This window comes from Anopheles arabiensis, chromosome 2 (genome assembly GCF_016920715.1).
Source record: "Anopheles arabiensis isolate DONGOLA chromosome 2, AaraD3, whole genome shotgun sequence".
NCBI classification, from domain to species: Eukaryota; Metazoa; Arthropoda; class Insecta; order Diptera; family Culicidae; genus Anopheles; species Anopheles arabiensis.
The window spans coordinates 11743799-11763553 of NC_053517.1; the positions used below are offsets into that span (position 1 = coordinate 11743799).

Genomic DNA, 19755 nt, shown 5'->3' on the forward strand with positions numbered 1-19755 from the left:
TGTTACAACCCCATGAACAAAGATTGCAGCAATTAGCATATACGCTACCGGGCCTTGGATGATGGCAATAACATTTCCCACGACCATAGAATCTTTCGCCTACATTTCTTTCATTATCAAAAAATTCAAAACACAAATGTATCCAAAAAATGTTGTGTTTAAAATTTCTAAATGTATTGTATTGAGATGATATTTTGTCGCTGTTGGATTCCCTAGCTTCTGTTTGCACTAACTTTGAACAAGTAATTCAAGCTTCAACTCCCCCGTAACAATCATGCACAATCCCCCTTCCTTCCCTCCGGTCGAAAGTAAAGCAGTTTGGCACTGGCAGCGGCACCAGAAGTGTTCCCTGATCCTTCAAAATCGATCCCCCCAGAGTCCCTTATACTAGCAAGAGGCCAGCACACTGCCCACTACCGCCTTACTCCGCGACGGAGTTACTCTGCAGGTACTTCTGGAAGCAGCGATCCGACTCCAGCACCGGATCGGAATCGGCAATGATTTGTACAAGCTTCGGGTTGTCCAGCATCGTGATGTGGTTACCCTCGACGAACTTCAGGCTCACGTTGCCGTCGGTGTACCGGGACAGGTCGTAATCCTCCTCGATGTCCACCACCGACACCTCGGTCGGGCGCACGAGCAGAATGGGCGACTGGACCGGCCGCGGATGGTCGAGGTCGGTTTCGAGCGCGATCTTGATGCGGTTGAACAGTGCCTTCGGCATCATGCGCAGGTACGGCTCCGAATAGAGGTTCTGATCCTTGGACAGCTCGAGCAGCTTGTCGATGCGCTCGTCGAACGTGGTGCAGGCGGCCAGCAGTGGCAGCACGTCCATGTTTTCCTCCGGGAAGATGGTGTTCACGATGCCGGAGGTCAGCACCACCTGTATGCTGTCGTCGGTGTAGTTCTCCGTCATCTGGTCGATGGCCAGCTTGCGCAGGAACTTGGGCGCCCCGTCGATCAGCAGTATCTGGCCGCGCATGCCCGTCTCCTCGAGGATGCGGGCCAGCTCGAGCGTCACGAACGCGCCGAACGAGTACCCGACCAGGTAGAAGTGCTCCGTGCCCTTGAACACGTTCTCGATCAGCTCGGGCGCCAGGAAGCGGCCGATCTCCTCCACCGTCGTCATGTCGATCGTGTGCGTCAGCTGCGTGATGAACGTCGGCAGCGACAGCTGGGCTGCGATGTTGTGCCACGCGTTACCGGCCACCCCCTCGATGCCGGGCGTGAACAGCACGCACGCGTTGTACTTCTTCGAGTCGTTCTCCGACTGCAGGCGCAGTATCGTGTGCTGGCTGTTGAACTCGTCGCCCAGATTGCGGAGCAGCATCGCCACGCCCGTGGGCGTTTTCTCGTTGGCCAGCTTCAGCTTGACATTCTCGTCCGCCGCGGCCGCCTTCGCCTCGGTCAGCTCCTGCAGCTTCATGAAGGTGAGCGAGCGCAGGTCCTGCGGCGTCAGGAACAGCTCGTATTCGCGCTCGAGCGTCTGCTTGATCTCGACCGCCATCAGCGAATCCATGCCCAGCTCGGACAGCGTCGTGTCCATCGAGATCGACTTGATGTCGCGGATGCTCATGATGTTCATCACGCTCTCGATGATGTTCTCCTTGCCGCTGGTGCGGACGCGCTTCTCCGCCACCACCATGCTGGCCACGATCGGTTCCGGCGTCGTTAGCAGCGGGTCCAGCTCCTGCAGGCACGAGCTGATGCGCTGCTGTAGCGTACCGCCAATCTCCATGTCCAGCTTGTCCTCCTGCATGTCGGCCACGAGACCGACCTCTCCGACCGCACCCCACTGGACGGCCTTCGCCGGCAGCCCATCGGCCCAGCGCCGCTCGATGATGCGCTCCATCACCGAGTTCGCCATGCCGTAGTTGCTCTGGCCCGCATTTCCCCGTCCGCACGACACGCTGGAGAAGATGACGAAGTATTCCAGCTGCGGGCAGACGCGACGGCTCACCTCGTCCAGGTACTGCGTGGCGATGGCCTTCGGCGCCATACACTCCCGGAACCGGTCCACCGATTGGTTCTCGAAGATGCCATCCCGCAGCTGCACGGCCAGGTTAAAGATACCGCCGACGGGTCCGAGCTTGTTGGCGGTGCTGATCAACGCCTCGCAACCGGCCCGCGTAGCGATGTCATCCGTGCTGATCACCACCTTCACGCCGTACGTCTCCCAAATCCTAGCGAGGGTAGAAAAAAACGGGTTCATTATTACGCTCAGATCGCTAGCGACCCCAACCCCGGTTCGCCCCAAAGATGCCACTTACTTGATGCGGTACAGCTGGTAGGGTTTGGAAAGACCACGGCTTGAGCTGATCACCACTTTACGGCAGCCGCGCAGCACCAGCCAGTCGGCCAACTCCAGACCGAAACCGCCCAGCCCGCCGGCAATGATGTACGATCGATCCGGATTGCAGTAAACGCGCGGCAGGTAGCTGATCGGGACCGAGTCCTCATCGTTCGGTGATTCGCGCAGCTTTAGCAACACCTTTCCAACGTGCTTACCGCTGGCCAGGAAGCGGAACGCTTGCTCAATGTCACCGGCAGGGAACACGTTGGTCTTCAGCGGCACGATCACGCCACTCTTAATGTCCTTATCGAGCATGTTGCGCAGTACCTGGAGGAAGACAAAGAGACGATATGGTTGTGGAACACATTCCTATCATTCAGCCCAATCTCCCCCAGCCTTACCATCTTCTCCTCCTGCGGTGCCGTGAACAGGAAGTCCACCAGTACGGCCGTAAATGAAAGCGCGCGCAGGAATCGGTTCAGTCCGAGCTTGGAGTCGTTGGCCATATCGTACTTGCCGATCTCCAGGAACTTTCCGTACTTGCCCAAGCAGCGTACCGACGCCTGCAGCTTATCGTCCGCGAGCGAGTTCAGCACGTAATCCACACCCTGCCCATTGGTGCGCAGCATAATCATACGCTCGAAGGAGGTGTCGCGCGAGTTGCCAATGTTGTCCGCCTTCAGCTGCGGGAACGTCTGCAGCAGGAAGTCTTTCTTGGCCTCCGTGCCGACGGTCGTGTACACTTCCAGCCCGTACGCGAGACAGACGCGAATGGCGGCCAACCCAATGCCGCCGCTGCCGGCATGGATCAGAATCGACTGGCCCTTCTGGATGTGCGCGTTGATGAACAGCGCACAGTACACGGTCACGTACACGACCGGCACGGTGGCAGCCTCCTCGAGCGACCACTTCTCCGGCACGGTCCACGTGAGCGTATCGTCGCACTCCACGTGCGTTGCCATCGCGCCGGTAGTCACCATGCCCATGATGCGGCGCCCAGTCTCGCCGATGCCGGAGTACTCGAAGCCCAGCTCGCACTGCTGCTCGACGCGGGACAGATTGGCAAAGTCGGACGACAGCTTACCGGTCGCGAACATGACGTCGCGGAAGTTGAGCGAGCTGTACACCACCTTCACCAGCTCGCCCTTCGGCCGGCCATGGTTGAACGGACCGCTGAGCCACGTCATCGAGGACAGATCGCCCTTGACCAGTGCGTTCGCGTAGCAGTGGTTGCGTCTCGGCTTCGACTCAATCTTCTGCACCAGTTGGAGATGTCGGAAGCTTCCCCAGCGTCCCTTACGGTACACGTTGATCGCCAGACCGAGCTTCAGCTGGCCCTTGAACACGGGACTGTCCAGATCGAACGGTGGCGCAGCCGGATCGTCCACAAACACGCAGCTCACCATGCCACCGTCCGGCTCCCTGCGGATACAGTTGATCAGGCCCACGATGCCCGAGTTGACGTCACCCTGGGCAACCGCAATCACCGGTCCGGCCTTGATCGCGTCCTTCAGCGTGCCGATCCACTCGTACCGGTCGTCCAGCGGCGGAATGCGCACGATCGTCGGTACGGCCATAAACTTGCGCTTGATGCGCTGCAGCAGCACCAGCGTCTCGTGGTCGGGCACGGGCAGCACGGCCAGTAGCTGGAAGCCGGCCGGCGGCACAATACTATCCACCACGAGGTTGGCCGCCTCCCGGCTCAGCAGGTAGCCGCTCTCGTGCAGGCTCGCCACCGACTCCTCCACAAACTCTGGCCGGCCGAGACAGTTGGTCGACACGAGGAACAGCGAGTTGGTCTGCGTGGACAGCTTGCCGTCCTCGACGTGCACACCACCGAGCGACAGCTGCTGCCGGCTCAGGAACATCAGGTCCGCCGTTACCAGCGGCAGATCGGCCAGCGCATCGGCAAACAGCGGCGTGATCGGGACGCTCTCGCCAAAGTCCACCTCGACCACCTTCACCTTCGGCACGGGAATGTTTTCCAGCGCCAGCTGCACGCACACCCGGATGGCGTCGCCCTTCGAAAGCGTCGGTGCGGGCAGATGGGACACAAACTGGTACGACTCCAGCACGGGAATGCCCGGCGGTTTGCGGCGTGCGACCGTGCTAGCCTGCAGGCCAACGATCTCGATACCGCCGCACCGGATCGTGTTGAGCACGCGCGAGTTCTTGAACTCAAACACCTGGCTGCCCTCCTCCATCGTGTTCGCGATCGCCAGATGCATGCGCGGATCGATGCGCATACGCTCGATGCAGGTGGGGATCATCAGGGTGCGCGTGTCCTTGCCGATGATGCAGCACTGCAGCAGGCAGTCCAGGAACGAGACCCAGTTCAGCTCCCAGTTGATCTTGCCGCACGCACTGTCCGAGCGGGCCTCCAGCACCGAACGGAACGCACCGCTGTAGTGGTAGCCGCGCAGGCGCAACTCCTTGTAGAAGTCGCGCGTCGCCAGCACCGGCATATCGTTCGCCGGTGGGTCGGGAATTTCCGACAGCGTAATGTTCTCCACGTGCCGCACGTACCCGGTGACGACGGCTGCCGTGCCTTCGGTAATTTCGAACCGACCGGTGCCGGGCTGCAGCATCACGGTAAACTCTATCTCCTGATCCTTCGTGATGGAGGTCGCGCGCAGGAACTTGACGTCCTCGAACTCCACCTCCAGATCGAAGTACATTGGGCCCTTTACCATCGCCAGCGTTTCCCAGGCCAGATGCAGGTAGGCCGTGGCGGGGAACAGGACACGCCCGTCAATCACGTGCCCGGCGATGTAGCTGTAATCTTCGTCGTTCAGCTTAATCTTCACCCGCCGTTCGCCGCTCTTGGTCGACTTTTGCATCTCGAACTTGGTCACGAACCAATCTTCCGAATGGTCCCACCGGATCAGGTGCGAAATCATCGGCGTGCCGCGAGACACCGGGAACGCAACCGGCGGATACAGCCGGGCGACCGGAATGTCCAAACCGTTGATATACAGTCTGAAAGCGAGAAAAGAGATATTTTAGTGCGTTGTAGGGTCGGAACCGACAAGCGGAACCTAACAGCGCCCCGTTACTCACTTTCCGAGCGCGTTAAACATGTACTGCACATTGTCCTTGTTGCCGCGCTTGGTCAGCCCAATGTGGATGGCGTTGGGCATGGATTTCTTCAGGATCGCCTGCAGCAATCCGTGCGGCGCAATCTCGATCGTGAGCGCATTGTTCGGCAGCAGGGCGGACGTCTCCTCGAACAGCACCGGGCTGAGCAGATTGTTCGTGTGGTAGTGGGCGGACGAGTACTGGCTGTCCGGCTGGTCCCACCGAATCTTGGGCACCGACGAGCTCAACCACTTGGGCGAGCGCTTCTGCGGCTCGGGAATGACCTCGTTCAGGCGGGCCAGCAGCCTCGGGCCCATCTCCGCGATGTACTTGCTGTGGTAGGGAATGTTCGAGCACGGCACCTCCTTCGCAAAGATGCCCTTCTCGGTGAGCTGCGCCACGAACGCTTCGACGTTCTCCTTCGGGCCCGAAATCGTACACGAGTCTGGTCCGTTGTGGCAGGCCACCTCAATGCCGGGCGGTAGCATCGTGCGGATCTTGCGGAAGCCCAGCCCAACCGCCGCCATCGAACCGAACACGGTCTTCGTCTCCAGACTGGCCATGCCGCGCGAGTACGCGGACAGGATCATCTGCTCGGCGGTGAAGCAATGGTCGGCGTACGCACAACCCAGCTCACCGACCGAATGGCCGATCACAAAGTCCGGCTCGAGGTCGAGCGAGCGCAGCACATCCACGATACCGATCTGTACCGCGGCAATGCCGACGAACGAGTGCAGAATGTTGTCGTACTTGCAGCTCTTCGACGTGAGGATCTCGATCAGGTTGAGGCCGCGCTTCTCCAGCACGCGGTGGCAGTGCTCGATCGCCTGCCGGAACACGGGTATCTCCATCAGCGACGTGCCCATCTCGCTCCACTGCGAGCCCATACCACTGAACACCCACACAAGCGGCCGCTTCAGACCGGTGTAGTGCTGCGTGTCCCGTCCCAGGCAGATCGCATTCTCCGTGCCGTCCTTCGCGTACAGCCCATACCCACGGAACACATTGCCGGGAATGGATTCGCTCTGCACGTTGTGCAGCAGTGCGACGTACTCCGCGTCCAGATGGCGATTGCTCATGTCCGTGAGCACCGCGTCAATGGCTTCCTCCGTACGGCCGGACCATGTGATCAGACGGGGCAAGTTGTCCGTTGGCAGCCCGTGGTTAACCTTCTCCTTCGTGTTGCCGTACAGCAGGGCGTGCGCATTGGCCCCGCCGAACCCGAACGAGTTGACGGCAATCAGCGGACCGTCCAGTGGCTCCGTCTCCGACACCACCTTCAGCCGGCCCTCCACCAGCGACGGAATGTCGCGACGAATCTCGCGGAAGTTAATGTTGGGCGGGATGAGCCGCGCCTCGAGCGCCAGGATGCACTTGATCAGCGAACAGATGCCCGAGCTCGACTCCGAATGGCCAATGTTTGACTTGACCGAACCGACGGGCAGTGGCTTTTTGCGCCCGGCGCAGAAAATCTTGTCCAGCCCAGCGCACTCCTCCGGATCGCCGACCACCGTACCGGTGCTGTGCGCCTCCACATAGTCGACCGTGGCAGGATCGAGCTGAATCTCGCTGTAAAACTCGGTGAGCAGCTTGCGCTGCATCACGCCCGACGGGTAGGTGATGCCTTCCTCCTTAAATCCGTCGCAGTTCGTCTTCGAGTAGACGACGTTCGCGTACACGCGCTTCGCGTCCTTCGCCTTCTGCAGGTACATCACGCAGATCGCTTCCGAGCGCGTGTAGCCCGATGCGTCCTTATCGAACGGCCGGCAGTACCCGTCCGCCGCCAGCACGCCGAGCCGGGCAAACTGCAGGGTCACGTACGGATGCAGCAGCAGGTTGGAGCCACCGACGATCGCAGCATCGCACTCACCGTTGCGGATCGCGTTGAACGCACAGTCGAGCGCGTACATCGAGCTGCTGCACGCGGTATCGAGCAGGAAGGAGGGCCCGTTTAGCCCCATCGTGTACGAGATGCGGTTCGCCATCATCGCTCGGGAGCACCCGGTAATGCCGAACCCGCCGGACGAGATCTTCTCGTAGAACCAGGTCTTTTCCGACTCGGCGAAGCACGCGCCGACGAACACGCCCGTGCGCGAACCTCGCAGCGATTTCGGATTGACGCCCGCATCGATGGCCGCTTCGTACGCGTGCTCGACCAGAATACGACACTGCGGATCCATCGTGTGTGCCTGTGTGGATGAAGGGATGAAAGGGGGAATGGAATCCACATAGAGAAGCGTGTTAGCGTGGGATCCCGCTTTCGTTTTAGGCACCAAAAACCTACCTGCTTGAAGTGCACACCGAAGAACGTGGCGTCAAACTTCTCGAGATTGTTCACCTTGCCCATGCGGCGCGGAATCTCCACGTTGCTGTGCCGCCAGCGCGTCTCCAGATCGTCCACCATGTCGATCTTGTTGAACAGATTGTACCCGTACTCCTTCACATTGTCCGAGTTGGGAAAGCGGCCGGCAATGCCGGAAATCACAATCTCATCCCCCGGGCAGGGTGGTTTCGCTCGGAACGCCAACGCATCCGTATCCTTCGATTCCATTTTCGGTGGCGGTGGTTGGTCGCAAATGTTCACCGCTCGCTTCTCACAATTAGATCGCAGCAGGCTGTGCTACGCTTGTTTAGATCTTCTTTGGTAACCGGATCGTTCGCTTAAAAATCGTCACGCTTTCAGTCTATTTGGTTCACTTTTATTGCACTCACTGCCCACGGGCACTGCCGTTCTGCCGCCACGCACCAAACACACACAGTCCACACACCTTAGGCCCGAAGGATTACACCCAAAATTGCACTACACCCCACAGGGAAGACGGAAACAGTCCAACACAAAATTAGGCTGCAAAGTACCAACGCGAACCAAACACCATCCAAACTGGCAGGCCACGGAGCTGCGAGTGAACGGCCGTCCCAGGGTTGGGCGGTAGTTTTATAGGTCCTCCGTCCGCGCTCGGGGGGCACCCATCCAGAAATTGTTCGATAGGAGGCACCCGCGGCCAATTAAGCAGCGTACACAACAGCAGCAGCAGCAGCAGCAGCAGCAGCAGCAGCAACCGCCGTGATCGCGGGAAAGGGTTTCGTGAACCGGCATTTGCAATTCCGCATTCGATTAAAGCGACTTCCACCATTTCATTAACCACGGTGACACCGCTAGCTAAGGAGCGCGAGCAGAGGGGTGACGGGAAGGTTTCCTGGCATATCCATCCAGAAGGAATTTGTCGTACTTTTCGAATACGAATACGAGAGTGGGAGAGAGGTTGCATTTTATGTTGGCGCAAAACACGAACGATCGCGATCATACAACATAAACGTTTTTGAATATGAATGATCTTTACTTGATCACATGTACACCACGCTGCTTCTAATTATGCTCTCAGCAAAGTTGTTTTTTTTGCATTTACATTTACCCATACATGCAAGCGATTATTCGGCTGGAGCTAAGAAATAGCTTACGAAAGTGGCAGTGGCCAATAAAAGTGCGATCGAAACGACCCGGCCGGTCCCTTTGCGCTTTGTGAGGCGGGAACCGTTGGGTTCCGATTTACATAAAACACGTGGTAATAATCAATCGCTCTGGTACAGGTCCCCGTAACTAAGGCGCTCGAATATCGGTAACAGCTTTACACCTTGTGTAACCCATTGACACTGACCTTTAAAAGGGAGCAGCATTGTGCCTGGTAGACGGGAACGGAGATAGTAAACTCGCCCGCTCGACGCCGTTAATGACGCGGGTCCCTTCAGAAGCCGGACGCATTGTACACACTGTCTATCGGCTTGGCTTATCTTCGCTTTCCTAGCCAACTCTAGCAAACATGATCACGAAGGGCTCAGAACAGCAGATTCGCCCAATCCATCTTGTGCCGGAAGCATTAGCCATGCTCACCTTTTCCCGGTGATATCGCTCCAAACTTGGTAGGGTCGTGCCGGGACCGAAAACCAAACCTAACAGTTCCCGCGTTTGACCCCCGAGCACATGCTCAGGGGGTCAGGCCTGTCCTCCGCAGGTCAACGTACGGTGGTGCGGGTTTGGAAAGTTTGTGTGTTTTAATTTGATTACGCTTACGCATACCCCTACCCGCGTCCATACTAATCTATTTTGCATGAACGAAGAATGTTTTTTTTTCTTTAGCAAAACCCCCAAAACGCCGTTCAATTGATGGCGCCACACGGTCGCGAGCGATTTGGAAAACAATTGCGCCACCAGTTGCGCAATACCGGCGCGCGCGAAGAAACTTTCGCGATTGTGCACAGATAGTAAAGATAGTCATACCGTAATGTGGTGTTTGTTTGCAAAATGCAGTTTGGATTTGTTTTATTCTATCTAAAAAAAATCATTCGTTTTGTTTTTTTCCTCCCTCCCCCCCGTCGGCTACGTCTTGGGCGGCAACGCGTGCTTGCGCTTGGTGCTGGGCACGTGCCGCAGATGGAAGTTGGCAATGTAGTCCGTGTTGATGCGCTGCACGCTGATCGCGAACGGTTCGGTCGGGTGAAAGATAAACGCCACCAGCCGGCGCAGCCCCGGATGGGGCGTGATCTGATGGCCCATCCCGGCGTAGATGCGAAACTTGAGCAGGCCCGAGTCGCGCGCATAGAACCGGATCGGAAACTCGGCGCACGCTTTCGGCCGCTCCATCGCCGACACCCACTTGTCGTCGTAGCTGAACAGGCCGAGGTCGAGGTACGGCGAGCTGGTGTAGCTCTGCGCACTGATCGGCAGCTGGGCGAGGATGCGCTTCGTTGCCTCCACCTCGCTGCCGCCGCGCGCACCAATGATCGTCTGCTTGAAGCGCGTGTGCAGCAACCGGCTGTACAGGTTGTTGCTCGGCGAGCAGGCAAACGGTGTCCGGTGGTTGTGCGACGCGTTCCGAAAGCTGTCGCAAAAGTTTTCGTACAGCTCGAGCAGCTGCGTCGACTGGTTGCTGTACACGGCGACGATCTGCATGTCCCAGATGTGGTACACCACGAACATCGAGTACTGGCTGTTCGGTTCGTGCGCCTTCAGCGTGACCACGTCCTCGTGCGCGTACTTGATCAGCAGCAGATCGTCGTCGAGCAGCTGCATCTTCCACATGCGCAGATCCTTGTACTCGTCGAACCGGCGGTAAAACTTGCGCAGCGCCAGCCCATCCTCCCCGCTGTCGACCTGCGCCTTGGCTTGCCGGAACAGAAACACCAGTATGCGGTGCTTCAGGCTGTTTATCGCCGGCTCGCGGAAGGCGCGGGGCGGCGGCGCACTGCCCCGCTCGGTCAGGAACGCGCTCGTGTAGTACCGCTCGTCCTCGCCGCTGCAAAACCGCCCGATCGTACGCTCGGGAAAGAACGTCCCGTCGGCGATCGAGAAGATGTACATCGACTGGTGGTGTATCGACAGGATCGCGAGCGTACTGTTGTACAGGTAGACGCCCTGGTTGTGCGACAGGATGATCTTGTCCACGCGAAAGTCTCGCGCGTGCGAGATGCGCCCAAAGTGCAGATCGATGATGTAGAGCGTGTAGTCCTCGAGCGGGCAGCCGGCCGTCGGTTTGATGACCTCGTTGTTCGTGTACAGCTCATAGAAGTGGGGCCGGTTTTCCTCCGGTATGAACGAAGCGGCACCGACGATCACGTACCGGCCGTCGTTCGTGAACAGGCTGCACTCCCGGTTCAGATGCTTCTCGTGGTTCTCCAGGTTCACCACGTGCTTCAGCTTGAACAGCTGGTCGAAAATCTTGCCCCGGATGACGCTGCTGTACCCGGGCTCGTAATCCACCATCAGTTCGGTGTCGTCCCAGCTGCTGAGCAGTTCGCCGGCCGCCGCGCAGCCCTGATACTCGTAAATCTCCAGCGCCGCCTGGTCGGAGGAAAACGCGATCAGATACTTCCCGTCCGGGCTGAACTTTCGCAGATAGCACGGTGGCCGCTCCACATTGACGACGGTTAGGTTCGGGTACACGTTCTGGTACAGCTCGCGGATCGCGTGCCGCGGGGTACGATGCCGGTGGCCCGTCTCCCTACTCCTCAGCCGATGCACTATGTTTTGTGACCGTAGCCGGCGAAAGCGAATACGCTCGGTGCAAAAAGCGTCCGGTACGTTATTGTGTACGTTCGGTTCCATGTCGAAGGGGTTCATTGGAAGCGTTCCCACCCGCGTGCCAATACGATCGAGTGTGGACGGTGACACGCATCCAGCACGCAACAAAGGCTACCTCATAGATCACACTATTTGGGGGATTTATCTCAACTACGCGAGCGGTACGTTTCGGTGCTATCCGTCGTTCTGTTGCTATTTGTCTTGCGAATCCTTTTTTTCTATTTTCGCCCGTCCGCTGAAACGAAGTAAACAAACAAACGAACCTTCCACATGACAGCTTACGCGCGTTTGACAGCAAAGCTGGCCGGTTCATTTGTCAACAAACGACGTTTTTTGCGCGGCAAAGCAAAACGTTCAACTTTTCCACTGTTTTCCTGCATTTCCCCGTGATCGTTCGGGATCGTTTATCTATTTTTTTGTATTCAATTTTTGTGTGTTACGTGTCGTCCAGTCAAGTTCCGTTGCCAGTTTGATTGTGTATTTGTGATGGTTTTTTAAATTGTGCATTGAACAAATCTGGCAAACAAATCGAATCCAGCGCCATGGAAGCTTACCTAAAGAAGCACTACGCGCAGGAAATCACCGATCTGCTAAACAACTCCGATGACTTGCAGCACGTGTCCATACATGTGAAGTATGAAGCATCTGCACCGGACCCCACGTAATGTCGTAGAAATGACCAGCATCGCTTAATCCTGACCCTTTCATTTCCAGCCTTACGCAGCTGCAGCGCGAACAGCCGCAACTGTTTGCACGCATCTTTCAGGACACGCAGGCAGAACTGGCCCGCTGGAACGAATGTTTGCTCCGTGCGCAAAAGTCGCTGATCGAAGGCAATCTCTTCCTCGATCCGGGCTTCCAAGTCAAGGAAAACTGCCACGTGCGCTTCGTCAATGTGCCGGTGTCGCCGGCCGAGCTGCGGAAGACGGCCTACCCGAACAACGACAGCGTGGGACAGTTTCTGCAGGTGAAGGGCAGCGTGATACGCATGTCCTCGAGCCGGTTTCTGGAGTACAGGCGCGAGTACGCCTGCTCGCGCTGCAAGCAGAAGGTGGTGATCGAGGCGGAGTACTGCAAATCGTACGTGTTCGAACCGCCCGGACCGTGCCCGAATGCTCGCGAGGCCGGCTGCCGTGGACAGCTGCAGCCAGTGTCGGCCCAACCGCAGCCGGACCTGTGCCGCGACTATCAGGAGATCCGCATCCAGGAGATTATGAGCGAACGGAACGTGCCGGCATCGCTGGTGGTGACGCTCGAGGATGATCTCGTGGACAGCTGCCAGCCGGGAGATTGCGTGACCGTGTGCGGTCCGATCGAGCACCGGTGGAAGCCGCCCACCGTTGGCCGCCGGACCGAGGTGACGATAGCGATGCGAGCAAACAGTGTGGCGCGGGAGGAAAGCAAAGCAAGCTGGGCCAAAGATTTGCCCGAACACCTGCTGTGCGTTCCGGCCGAGTGGCAGGAGGTGCTGCGCGAGATCGGTGAGCTTGCCGCGCGCGATCTGCTGGTGCAATCGATCGCACCCGCCATCCGTGGCATGTATCCGGTAAAGCTGGCCATCGCACTAGCGTTGGCCTCCTGCACGGAAAGGGTGGGCGATGGGGAGCAACAGGCGACGGTACGCGGACACTCCCATCTGTTGCTGGTCGGCGATCCGGGGCTAGCCAAATCGCAGCTGCTCAAGTACGCGTCCGAAATTGCCAGCCGGGCCGTGTACACCACCGGCATGGGCTGCTCCTCGGCGGGCTTAACGGCGGCCGCGGTGAAGGACGAAGGCGAATGGCAGCTGGAGGCCGGTGCGCTCGTTCTGGCCGACGGTGGTATCTGCTGTATCGACGAGTTTAATCTGATGCGCGAAACGGATAAGGCATCGATTCACGAAGCGATGGAGCAGCAAACGATCAGCGTGGCAAAGGCGGGCATGGTTTGCAAGCTGAGCACGCGGTGCGTCGTGCTGGCCGCGACCAATCCCAAAAATCTCTACACCATGTCCGACGGGCTGGGCAAGTCGGCGGAAAACATCGGCATCGGCGGCCCGCTGCTGTCCCGCTTCGATATGGTGATGATCCTGAAGGACGTCCGGGCCGCCGATTGGGACGCGGACATTGCCAACCATCTGCTCGCGCAGGCCCTGCTGGACGAGGAGCGGGAGTGTTTCGAGGGGGAGGGCAACCGAACGGATCGGGTCGCACACTGGGAGCTGGAGAAGCTGCAGCTACACTTTGCCGCCATCAAGGACTTTCATCCGCGCGTCTCGCCCGAAGCGAACGTGATTCTCGGTGCGTACTATAAGGCGTGTCGGTCGGATCCGTACCGTGATCCTACGCGCACGACCGTTCGGCTGCTGGACAGTTTGTTCCGTTTGGCGCAGGCACACGCGCGGCTGCTGCTGCGCAATGAGGTTACACCGATCGATGCGATCACGATCATTCAGCTGATGGAGGCCAGCTGGGGCTTTGGCAAAATCGGCATACCGACGTACGATCTGATAAAGGCGCAGCTGCCCCTTGGACCGGAGCAAGGCACCATCGATCGACTGCTGGATGTGCTAAATCTGCATGGTGTGGTGCAGGATACCGTCACGGTGCGGCCGATCGATCCCAACATACTGCGACGCTATCATCGTGAACTGATCGAAAAGCAAAAGAGGAAGCAGCTAATAGAGCAGCGGGAGCAGAGTACTGATACTGGACGGATAGTTTCGGATGGCGATGATCGAAGTCAGCAAACGGTTTCGTCTACGTTGACCACGGTTGATGACTTTCGGGAGCAGCAGATGAAGACTGTACCGCAGGTACCGCCGACCAGTTCGAAGTACGCGCTCAACCCCAAGGCAAACTTCAAAAAGCTCCGCAAACAGACGACGGCGAAAGCAACATCCGAAGCAAACTCGGAAGATTCTACCTCTCGAGGAGCTAGAAAACGCAAACGTGCAACGAATGAGGTTGAGGAGGATTTGACGCTGAAGGCACCGTTAGACGATGCAGCACTAGGGAACTTACTTGGTTCGTTGAGAAAAAGTTTCGGTGCCTCCGAAGCGCAAGATCCAGCAGCTTCAGCTACCGAAATGGCAAAGACACAAACGCAAAGTAAAGATCTTTCGTTTAGTGCTCTACTGGATACGAGTCAAATATTTGAGGACGATGATGATGACTTCGAGGATGCAACTATGAAATCATCTTCCCGTCCCATTCAATCACTGCTCGAAAAAACGATTGTAATGGAAAGGAAAGAACCAAAGGATCATGCGCACGATGTTTCGAGCTTCGCCTTATCCAAGCCTGAAAGTAGCAGTCAGCGTGTTTCTACGCACCAAACAGAGCGCACGGTTCCCAATGGAAATGCTTCGTTCAGTGCTCTTTTAGAGCAAGCAAACTCTAGCAGAACGTTGGACGAAACCATTGAATTCGATGATGAGGAGTTGTTCGTTGCGTCAGAGACAAGGAAGAGAGTAGCAAATGATCGTCCACCGCTAGACGACACTGTGCCGAACACGATCAGCGCAACGAGCGTTAGCAGTAGTAGCTTTGGGACTAGTCGCACACAGGAAGAAGATCCCTCTAACGTCCACTCTTTGTATCAATTAAAACGGCCGAGTCAGCGCCGGTTGCCCACAGCCAGCCAGCGAACGACCCATATGACGCAGCTTACTGAGCAGGATACAGAGGATCTGCTTAACTTCGAAATCGAACCTTCCGGTGAGTTTGCACTGCTGAGCGAATCTGCTGATGTGTCCGATGCGCCTCCGACTCCTTGCGTGCCGGGAGTACGAACACAAGCGCGCCAAAAGCTTCAACAGTTTGAATTTCAACCTAAGCGTGAGGCACGCCCGGTGGACGATGACAGTGCGTACGATTCGATGGTTCGTGATGGAACGGTTAGGCAACAGGAGCGTGGCACCCAGCAGCAGGAGCAGCAGCACTGTACTACCTCCCAGTACAGTGGGCTAGCCGATGAGGATGTGGAGCTTAATCTATCCGACATTGAACTGTAAAGTAACGATGGGCTGTGATATTTATTGATAAGGATGTGTTGTGTTTCTATCCACTCCCGGGGGTTGTATTGATATCGTGTTCTTTTACAATACAATTTACAATTCTATTGCGTTTTAGTTTTGTTTGTTTCATTATGCACTTCGTCTTTCCCTTTAAACCCCTTTTTCACGGTTGTCCGGATAGCAGTCGATAAAGTTGTGAAACTAAATTTATTAAAAAAAAATTGTTTGTAAAGATAACATGTTGTAATGATGGGTGGATGTTTTTTTTATATCTGTAGCATTGAAGGGATTCTCTCTAGAAATCTCACCCAAAAATAGGATGAAAATCGATTTGCTGGAAACGTTAGGAAAATGTGTACTGTAGATGAAAATAAAAATCTTCATTGAGTGATAGGCCTTCTAAACTCTTTCAACACCACAGAATAAAGAGCATAGAGCTAACCGCTATGCAAAAGTGTTTACCTTGCGCTAATCCATGGTGTGACATTCTCTTAAAAGATGTAAAGAAATCATTCTGATGTAGTACACAAACCCGACATTCACGTGCTCGTACTGCTAACACTCGCATTCTATGCTTCAGTCATTCCTTAAGTGTTTGTAACAGTTCATTGCATCTTGTTTTTTTTTTTAATTAAATTTCTATATACTTCAACTGACGATCCTCCGCAGAAGCAAAATTCTTAGGTGTCCCAAAATAGGTTCAGCTATTCAACCACACCACTAAAATCAACACACAATTTCTATCCTGCTTTCCTCAAACCCGTGTTTGTTTGCCCGCTTAAATTGATCTGATCATTGAACGATTCTATATTACAAAACCTACAAGAGCCTGCTGCAGCCGCCGGGTAAATGTGGTGCAATTGAAGAGCGTGTGTATAATTCCTTCTGCCAAGGTTGTGTTTTGCATTTAACGCCCGTTTTGGACACGAATTAAAATGAATTGTATGCCCGAGAAGATCGTGGATCTGGTTTTGCATGACTATGCCCCTAATGATCTGTATGTATATTGAAATATAAAGATGCATCTTTAGTCATATGTTCGCCAACTGCTGCTATCGATGTGTTACCCAAATCGGTTGTAATGAAATATCAATTTCACGGACTTACATGATACACAAACCATGTTGCAAATGATGCAGATTACGAGTAGCTTGTACGCTTTGAGGCCATTACGCGCAAACCCATGCAAGTCCAGTGTTTCGTTCAAACATGTTCCAGTTAGCTGTTAGAATTATCCTTTCCAGTTTGCATGTACTAATAACAATCGGTTGGCGTGGGAAATTGTATGCCTGGTGTATTTTGCCGCCTATGAGAGCTGCTGTAGATAGAAACTCGGACAATGGAAAACTCGTGGATATACTCATGGATGCATTTTATGGTGTCTTTTCCATCCGTAATTAGCTACTAGTTTATTGTAAACCGAACTAATTGTATTGTATACTAAATTTCATACCCTATTGCGCCCTGGATCGAACAACCCGCAAAAGTAGTACCTAGTCCCCTCACGGTGCAATGGAATCGAAAGGAGCCATGATTGAGCTAGAGCTAGAAGCACGATCGCGGGAGGTACAGACCGTGTTCGATCGTGTTGCCTATTTATTGAATGTGGGATATCATTTTGCTATTAGATGCTAAAAAACCGGAGGACTTAATGTGAATGATGCTTTTCCGTTTCTTTTTCTTTTTTCATTTTTACCTCGCTCGCCCGGATGTGGCGCGCTTCGCCTTTGCTTGAGTATGATAGGAGGACTTTTGAACAATCTGTGCGCATGGTTGCAAGTTGCTGCTTTGCATTGCTAGGTGGATCAATTCTACAATTCAAAAGTATTTCATTGCATTTCCTTTCCGTTTGATAAATAGTGAATTATAAAAACCGACAGATGCAATCGTTGTAAGGCAATACAATCTTTCTCCACTTTTATCACCCTGGCCCAAAAGGTTTCCGATTGCATTGTGATGAATAAAATAAAAAGCCTGCATTCCGTTAAGAAGCCATCTGCACGCTATACACACTTCCTTGGCTAAAAGGAACCTTCCCACCCTGCCTGCCCACCATTACCTTTGTTGCGCGGGAACGTGCTCTTGTGATCGCTCTGGCCTTCGTACCGACACGAGGTGCATGCAAAATCGGACACTACCATGAAGCTGTTCACGAAACGGTACAGCTGTTCTTTTCGCTCGTGTTTCCATTATCTCGTTCGATCTGGGCAATCAGCAGAGAAAATACATCGGTCACAGACTGTGTAAAATAGAAATGGAACCAGTTATTATCAAACGCTACCAAACGCTACACCCCGACGACGAAAGGTGTTACCTCATTTTGTTTAGCGGAAGTTTCTAGGAACTGTGCTTTCCACGAATCGGCCAGCTTGCGGCCTTCCTCGGTAGGCACGGCCCGCTCCTGATGTAGATCCGTCTTGTTGCCGACCAGCACCACCGGGACGCTGAAAGCAAATGCGTGGATCGTTATTTCGTTCGTTCGCTCATTCGTTCGATCGTTCGTGTACGCACTATGCCTTTCCCATCATGTCCAGCAGCTTGTCGTAGATGATTTTTATCACCTCGAACGATCGCTGGCTGGTGATCGAGTAGACCAACACGTAGCCGTGGAAATCCATGCTGTACTGGGCGGGAAAAATGCTGTACTCGTCCTGTCCGGCCGTATCGACTAATCGGATCTCATAGTCCGTCTGGTGGATGCGGGTCTTTTTCGTGAACGCTACAAGCACACGTCAAAACAAGGCAAAGGAAACATGTAGGATGGAACGACGGGTCACTGGTTGATTGGGAAGGCACTTACTATTTTCTATGGTAGGATCATACGAGTCGACGAATTGCCCTTCGACAAACTGTATGCTGAGGGAAGATTTTCCTGTAAAAGATACAATTTAGCACATTAATGGTACAATCATGTATTGCTAGGAGTCATTCAATGAATAAATGATTTTAATTTTGATGAGGAAAAAATAATCAAACCCCAAACACTCAAAGGTCGATGATTCACGTTTCTAAGGGGACCGAATGTAGGTAACTAGATCGGGTTTGCTAGTTTCGTTGCCGCCACCACTGATGACGCACTGCCCACTTTCGCTTGGCTGGCGACAGAAAACCGGCGCTAGCAGCGTGAAGGCGCTACCTTCACTATTTAATTACAGCATTGTTTGCACGGTGCCAGAACATACGACCGCTCGCTAACTTCCGCAACAACAATCCTTAGTGGCTGAAGTGAGTCCGATGTGCGGGGGAGGACGGCATGGCATGCTGCAGCCGCACACTATTTTATGTTTCTTTGTGTAATTTTATCTTTGGCGCTGTCTCTCTGCAATAAAAAAATCAGCACCATTCGCGTGTGCCTCACCTGTGTCTGTGTGTGTTTGTGTGTGGGTGTGGATGCGGCGAAAAATATGATATTTAGCGAGAAGAGAAAAGAAATACTACCTACCTACGGAACGGTATCCCATCATAGCCACATTTCGCTGCTTGTACGTCATATTTGCTGTTTTTCTGCTCGATTCACCTCGATGGCTCTAGAATTGGACGATACACTCCGTTCGCACACCCGCGCACTTGTTCGCACCCTACACGGGGACAATGATCGATATGTCGGGGGGAGGCTGATCTGCAACGCTTGGCAGAAGCGGCACACAAAACACTCTTTTCGCAAAAAGCGACGGATTCGCTTCCGTGTTTCGACCCGGCCCGCGGATGGCAGCAGTCAAAACTTGTTCCGAACAAACGACCTAAAAGATGCAACGCAATAATCGAAAACAGAAAGGCGCATCCAGATCCGTACGGTGGGGGAGGGGTACACGTATAGCCAGCACGGGATTACAAAGGCAATTCTTTTCCCACCGTGTCTCACCACGATGGATCCGTGTCCTGTAAGGCGCTGGGCAAATGCGAGGTGGAGGTGGAGATTGATATACGATCAGGTACGAAGCGATTTCCGCAGCCACAAGCTTCTTCACCTTCGATCTTGCTTGCACGGCAATCGCAATTAGCACGCGAGCGAAGGAAACTCCCAGCTGACTTGTTGGTTTTTGTCGATAAGCAGGCACGGCACGGGGATGTTGTACAGCGCCTGGTACTTCACTCACAATTCGAAACACGAGCAGCCGACCGACGACCGACGACGATGATGCTTCTGCGCGCGTGTTGTACTCTTTTTTGCGCGGCGTTTCAAGGGAGCAGAATGTATTTGGTGATGAAGATGGCAGATTTATCAGTCAAAAGGCGAACAAATCCGCGACGTACGACAGAGGTTTGTGTTGGAACAGAATTTACGGATGTACCTGTGTGAGTGAAGGGGCG

The 19755-nt window shown here is 54.8% G+C and overlaps 4 protein-coding genes across 4 annotated transcripts; 1 reads left to right on the forward strand and 3 right to left on the reverse strand.

Moving 5' to 3' along the window:
• Positions 1–150: 150 nt before the first annotated feature.
• On the reverse strand, positions 151–8291 carry LOC120897655 (fatty acid synthase). Its single transcript, XM_040302674.1, has 5 exons — positions 7656–8291; positions 5354–7560; positions 2695–5272; positions 2271–2620; positions 151–2183 (listed from the first exon to the last, which is right to left on the reverse strand). The coding sequence occupies exons 1-5, from the start codon at positions 7920–7922 to the stop codon at positions 422–424; spliced, it is 7164 nt and encodes a 2387-aa protein (XP_040158608.1). The 5' UTR covers positions 7923–8291; the 3' UTR covers positions 151–421.
• Positions 8292–9730: 1439 nt separating this feature from the next.
• LOC120897658 (DET1 homolog) lies at positions 9731–11720 on the reverse strand. The gene has a single exon (XM_040302676.1). The coding sequence runs from the start codon at positions 11484–11486 to the stop codon at positions 9747–9749; it is 1740 nt and encodes a 579-aa protein (XP_040158610.1). The 5' UTR covers positions 11487–11720; the 3' UTR covers positions 9731–9746.
• A 62-nt stretch (positions 11721–11782) lies between these two features.
• Positions 11783–15467, forward strand: LOC120897656 (DNA helicase MCM9-like). Its single transcript, XM_040302675.1, has 2 exons — positions 11783–12081; positions 12162–15467. The coding sequence occupies exons 1-2, from the start codon at positions 11990–11992 to the stop codon at positions 15439–15441; spliced, it is 3372 nt and encodes a 1123-aa protein (XP_040158609.1). The 5' UTR covers positions 11783–11989; the 3' UTR covers positions 15442–15467.
• Positions 15468–16062: 595 nt separating this feature from the next.
• LOC120897659 (GTP-binding protein Rheb homolog) lies at positions 16063–19741 on the reverse strand. Its single transcript, XM_040302677.1, has 5 exons — positions 18887–19741; positions 18245–18316; positions 17956–18163; positions 17759–17888; positions 16063–17683 (listed from the first exon to the last, which is right to left on the reverse strand). Exons 1-5 carry the CDS (start codon positions 18933–18935, stop codon positions 17594–17596), a joined length of 549 nt encoding a protein of 182 aa, XP_040158611.1. The 5' UTR covers positions 18936–19741; the 3' UTR covers positions 16063–17593.
• Between the last annotated feature and the right edge of the window lie 14 nt (positions 19742–19755).

Coding starts and splice junctions, on each gene's coding strand:
- LOC120897655 (XM_040302674.1), bottom strand. CDS start 7,922: ATGGAATCGAAGGATACGGATGCGTTGGCGTTCCGAGCGAAACCACCC. Junction 5,273..5,353: donor ATGTTTAACGCGCTCGGAAA/GTGAGTAACGGG, acceptor TCTCGCTTTCAG/ACTGTATATCAACGGTTTGG. Junction 2,184..2,270: donor TACCAGCTGTACCGCATCAA/GTAAGTGGCATC, acceptor TACCCTCGCTAG/GATTTGGGAGACGTACGGCG.
- LOC120897656 (XM_040302675.1), top strand. CDS start 11,990: ATGGAAGCTTACCTAAAGAAGCACTACGCGCAGGAAATCACCGATCTG. Junction 12,082..12,161: donor CACGTGTCCATACATGTGAA/GTATGAAGCATC, acceptor TTTCATTTCCAG/CCTTACGCAGCTGCAGCGCG.
- LOC120897659 (XM_040302677.1), bottom strand. CDS start 18,935: ATGACGTACAAGCAGCGAAATGTGGCTATGATGGGATACCGTTCCGTA. Junction 18,317..18,886: donor GATGGGATACCGTTCCGTAG/GTAGGTAGTATT, acceptor TATCTTTTACAG/GAAAATCTTCCCTCAGCATA. Junction 17,889..17,955: donor GACATGATGGGAAAGGCATA/GTGCGTACACGA, acceptor ATTTGCTTTCAG/CGTCCCGGTGGTGCTGGTCG.
- LOC120897658 (XM_040302676.1), bottom strand. CDS start 11,486: ATGAACCCCTTCGACATGGAACCGAACGTACACAATAACGTACCGGAC.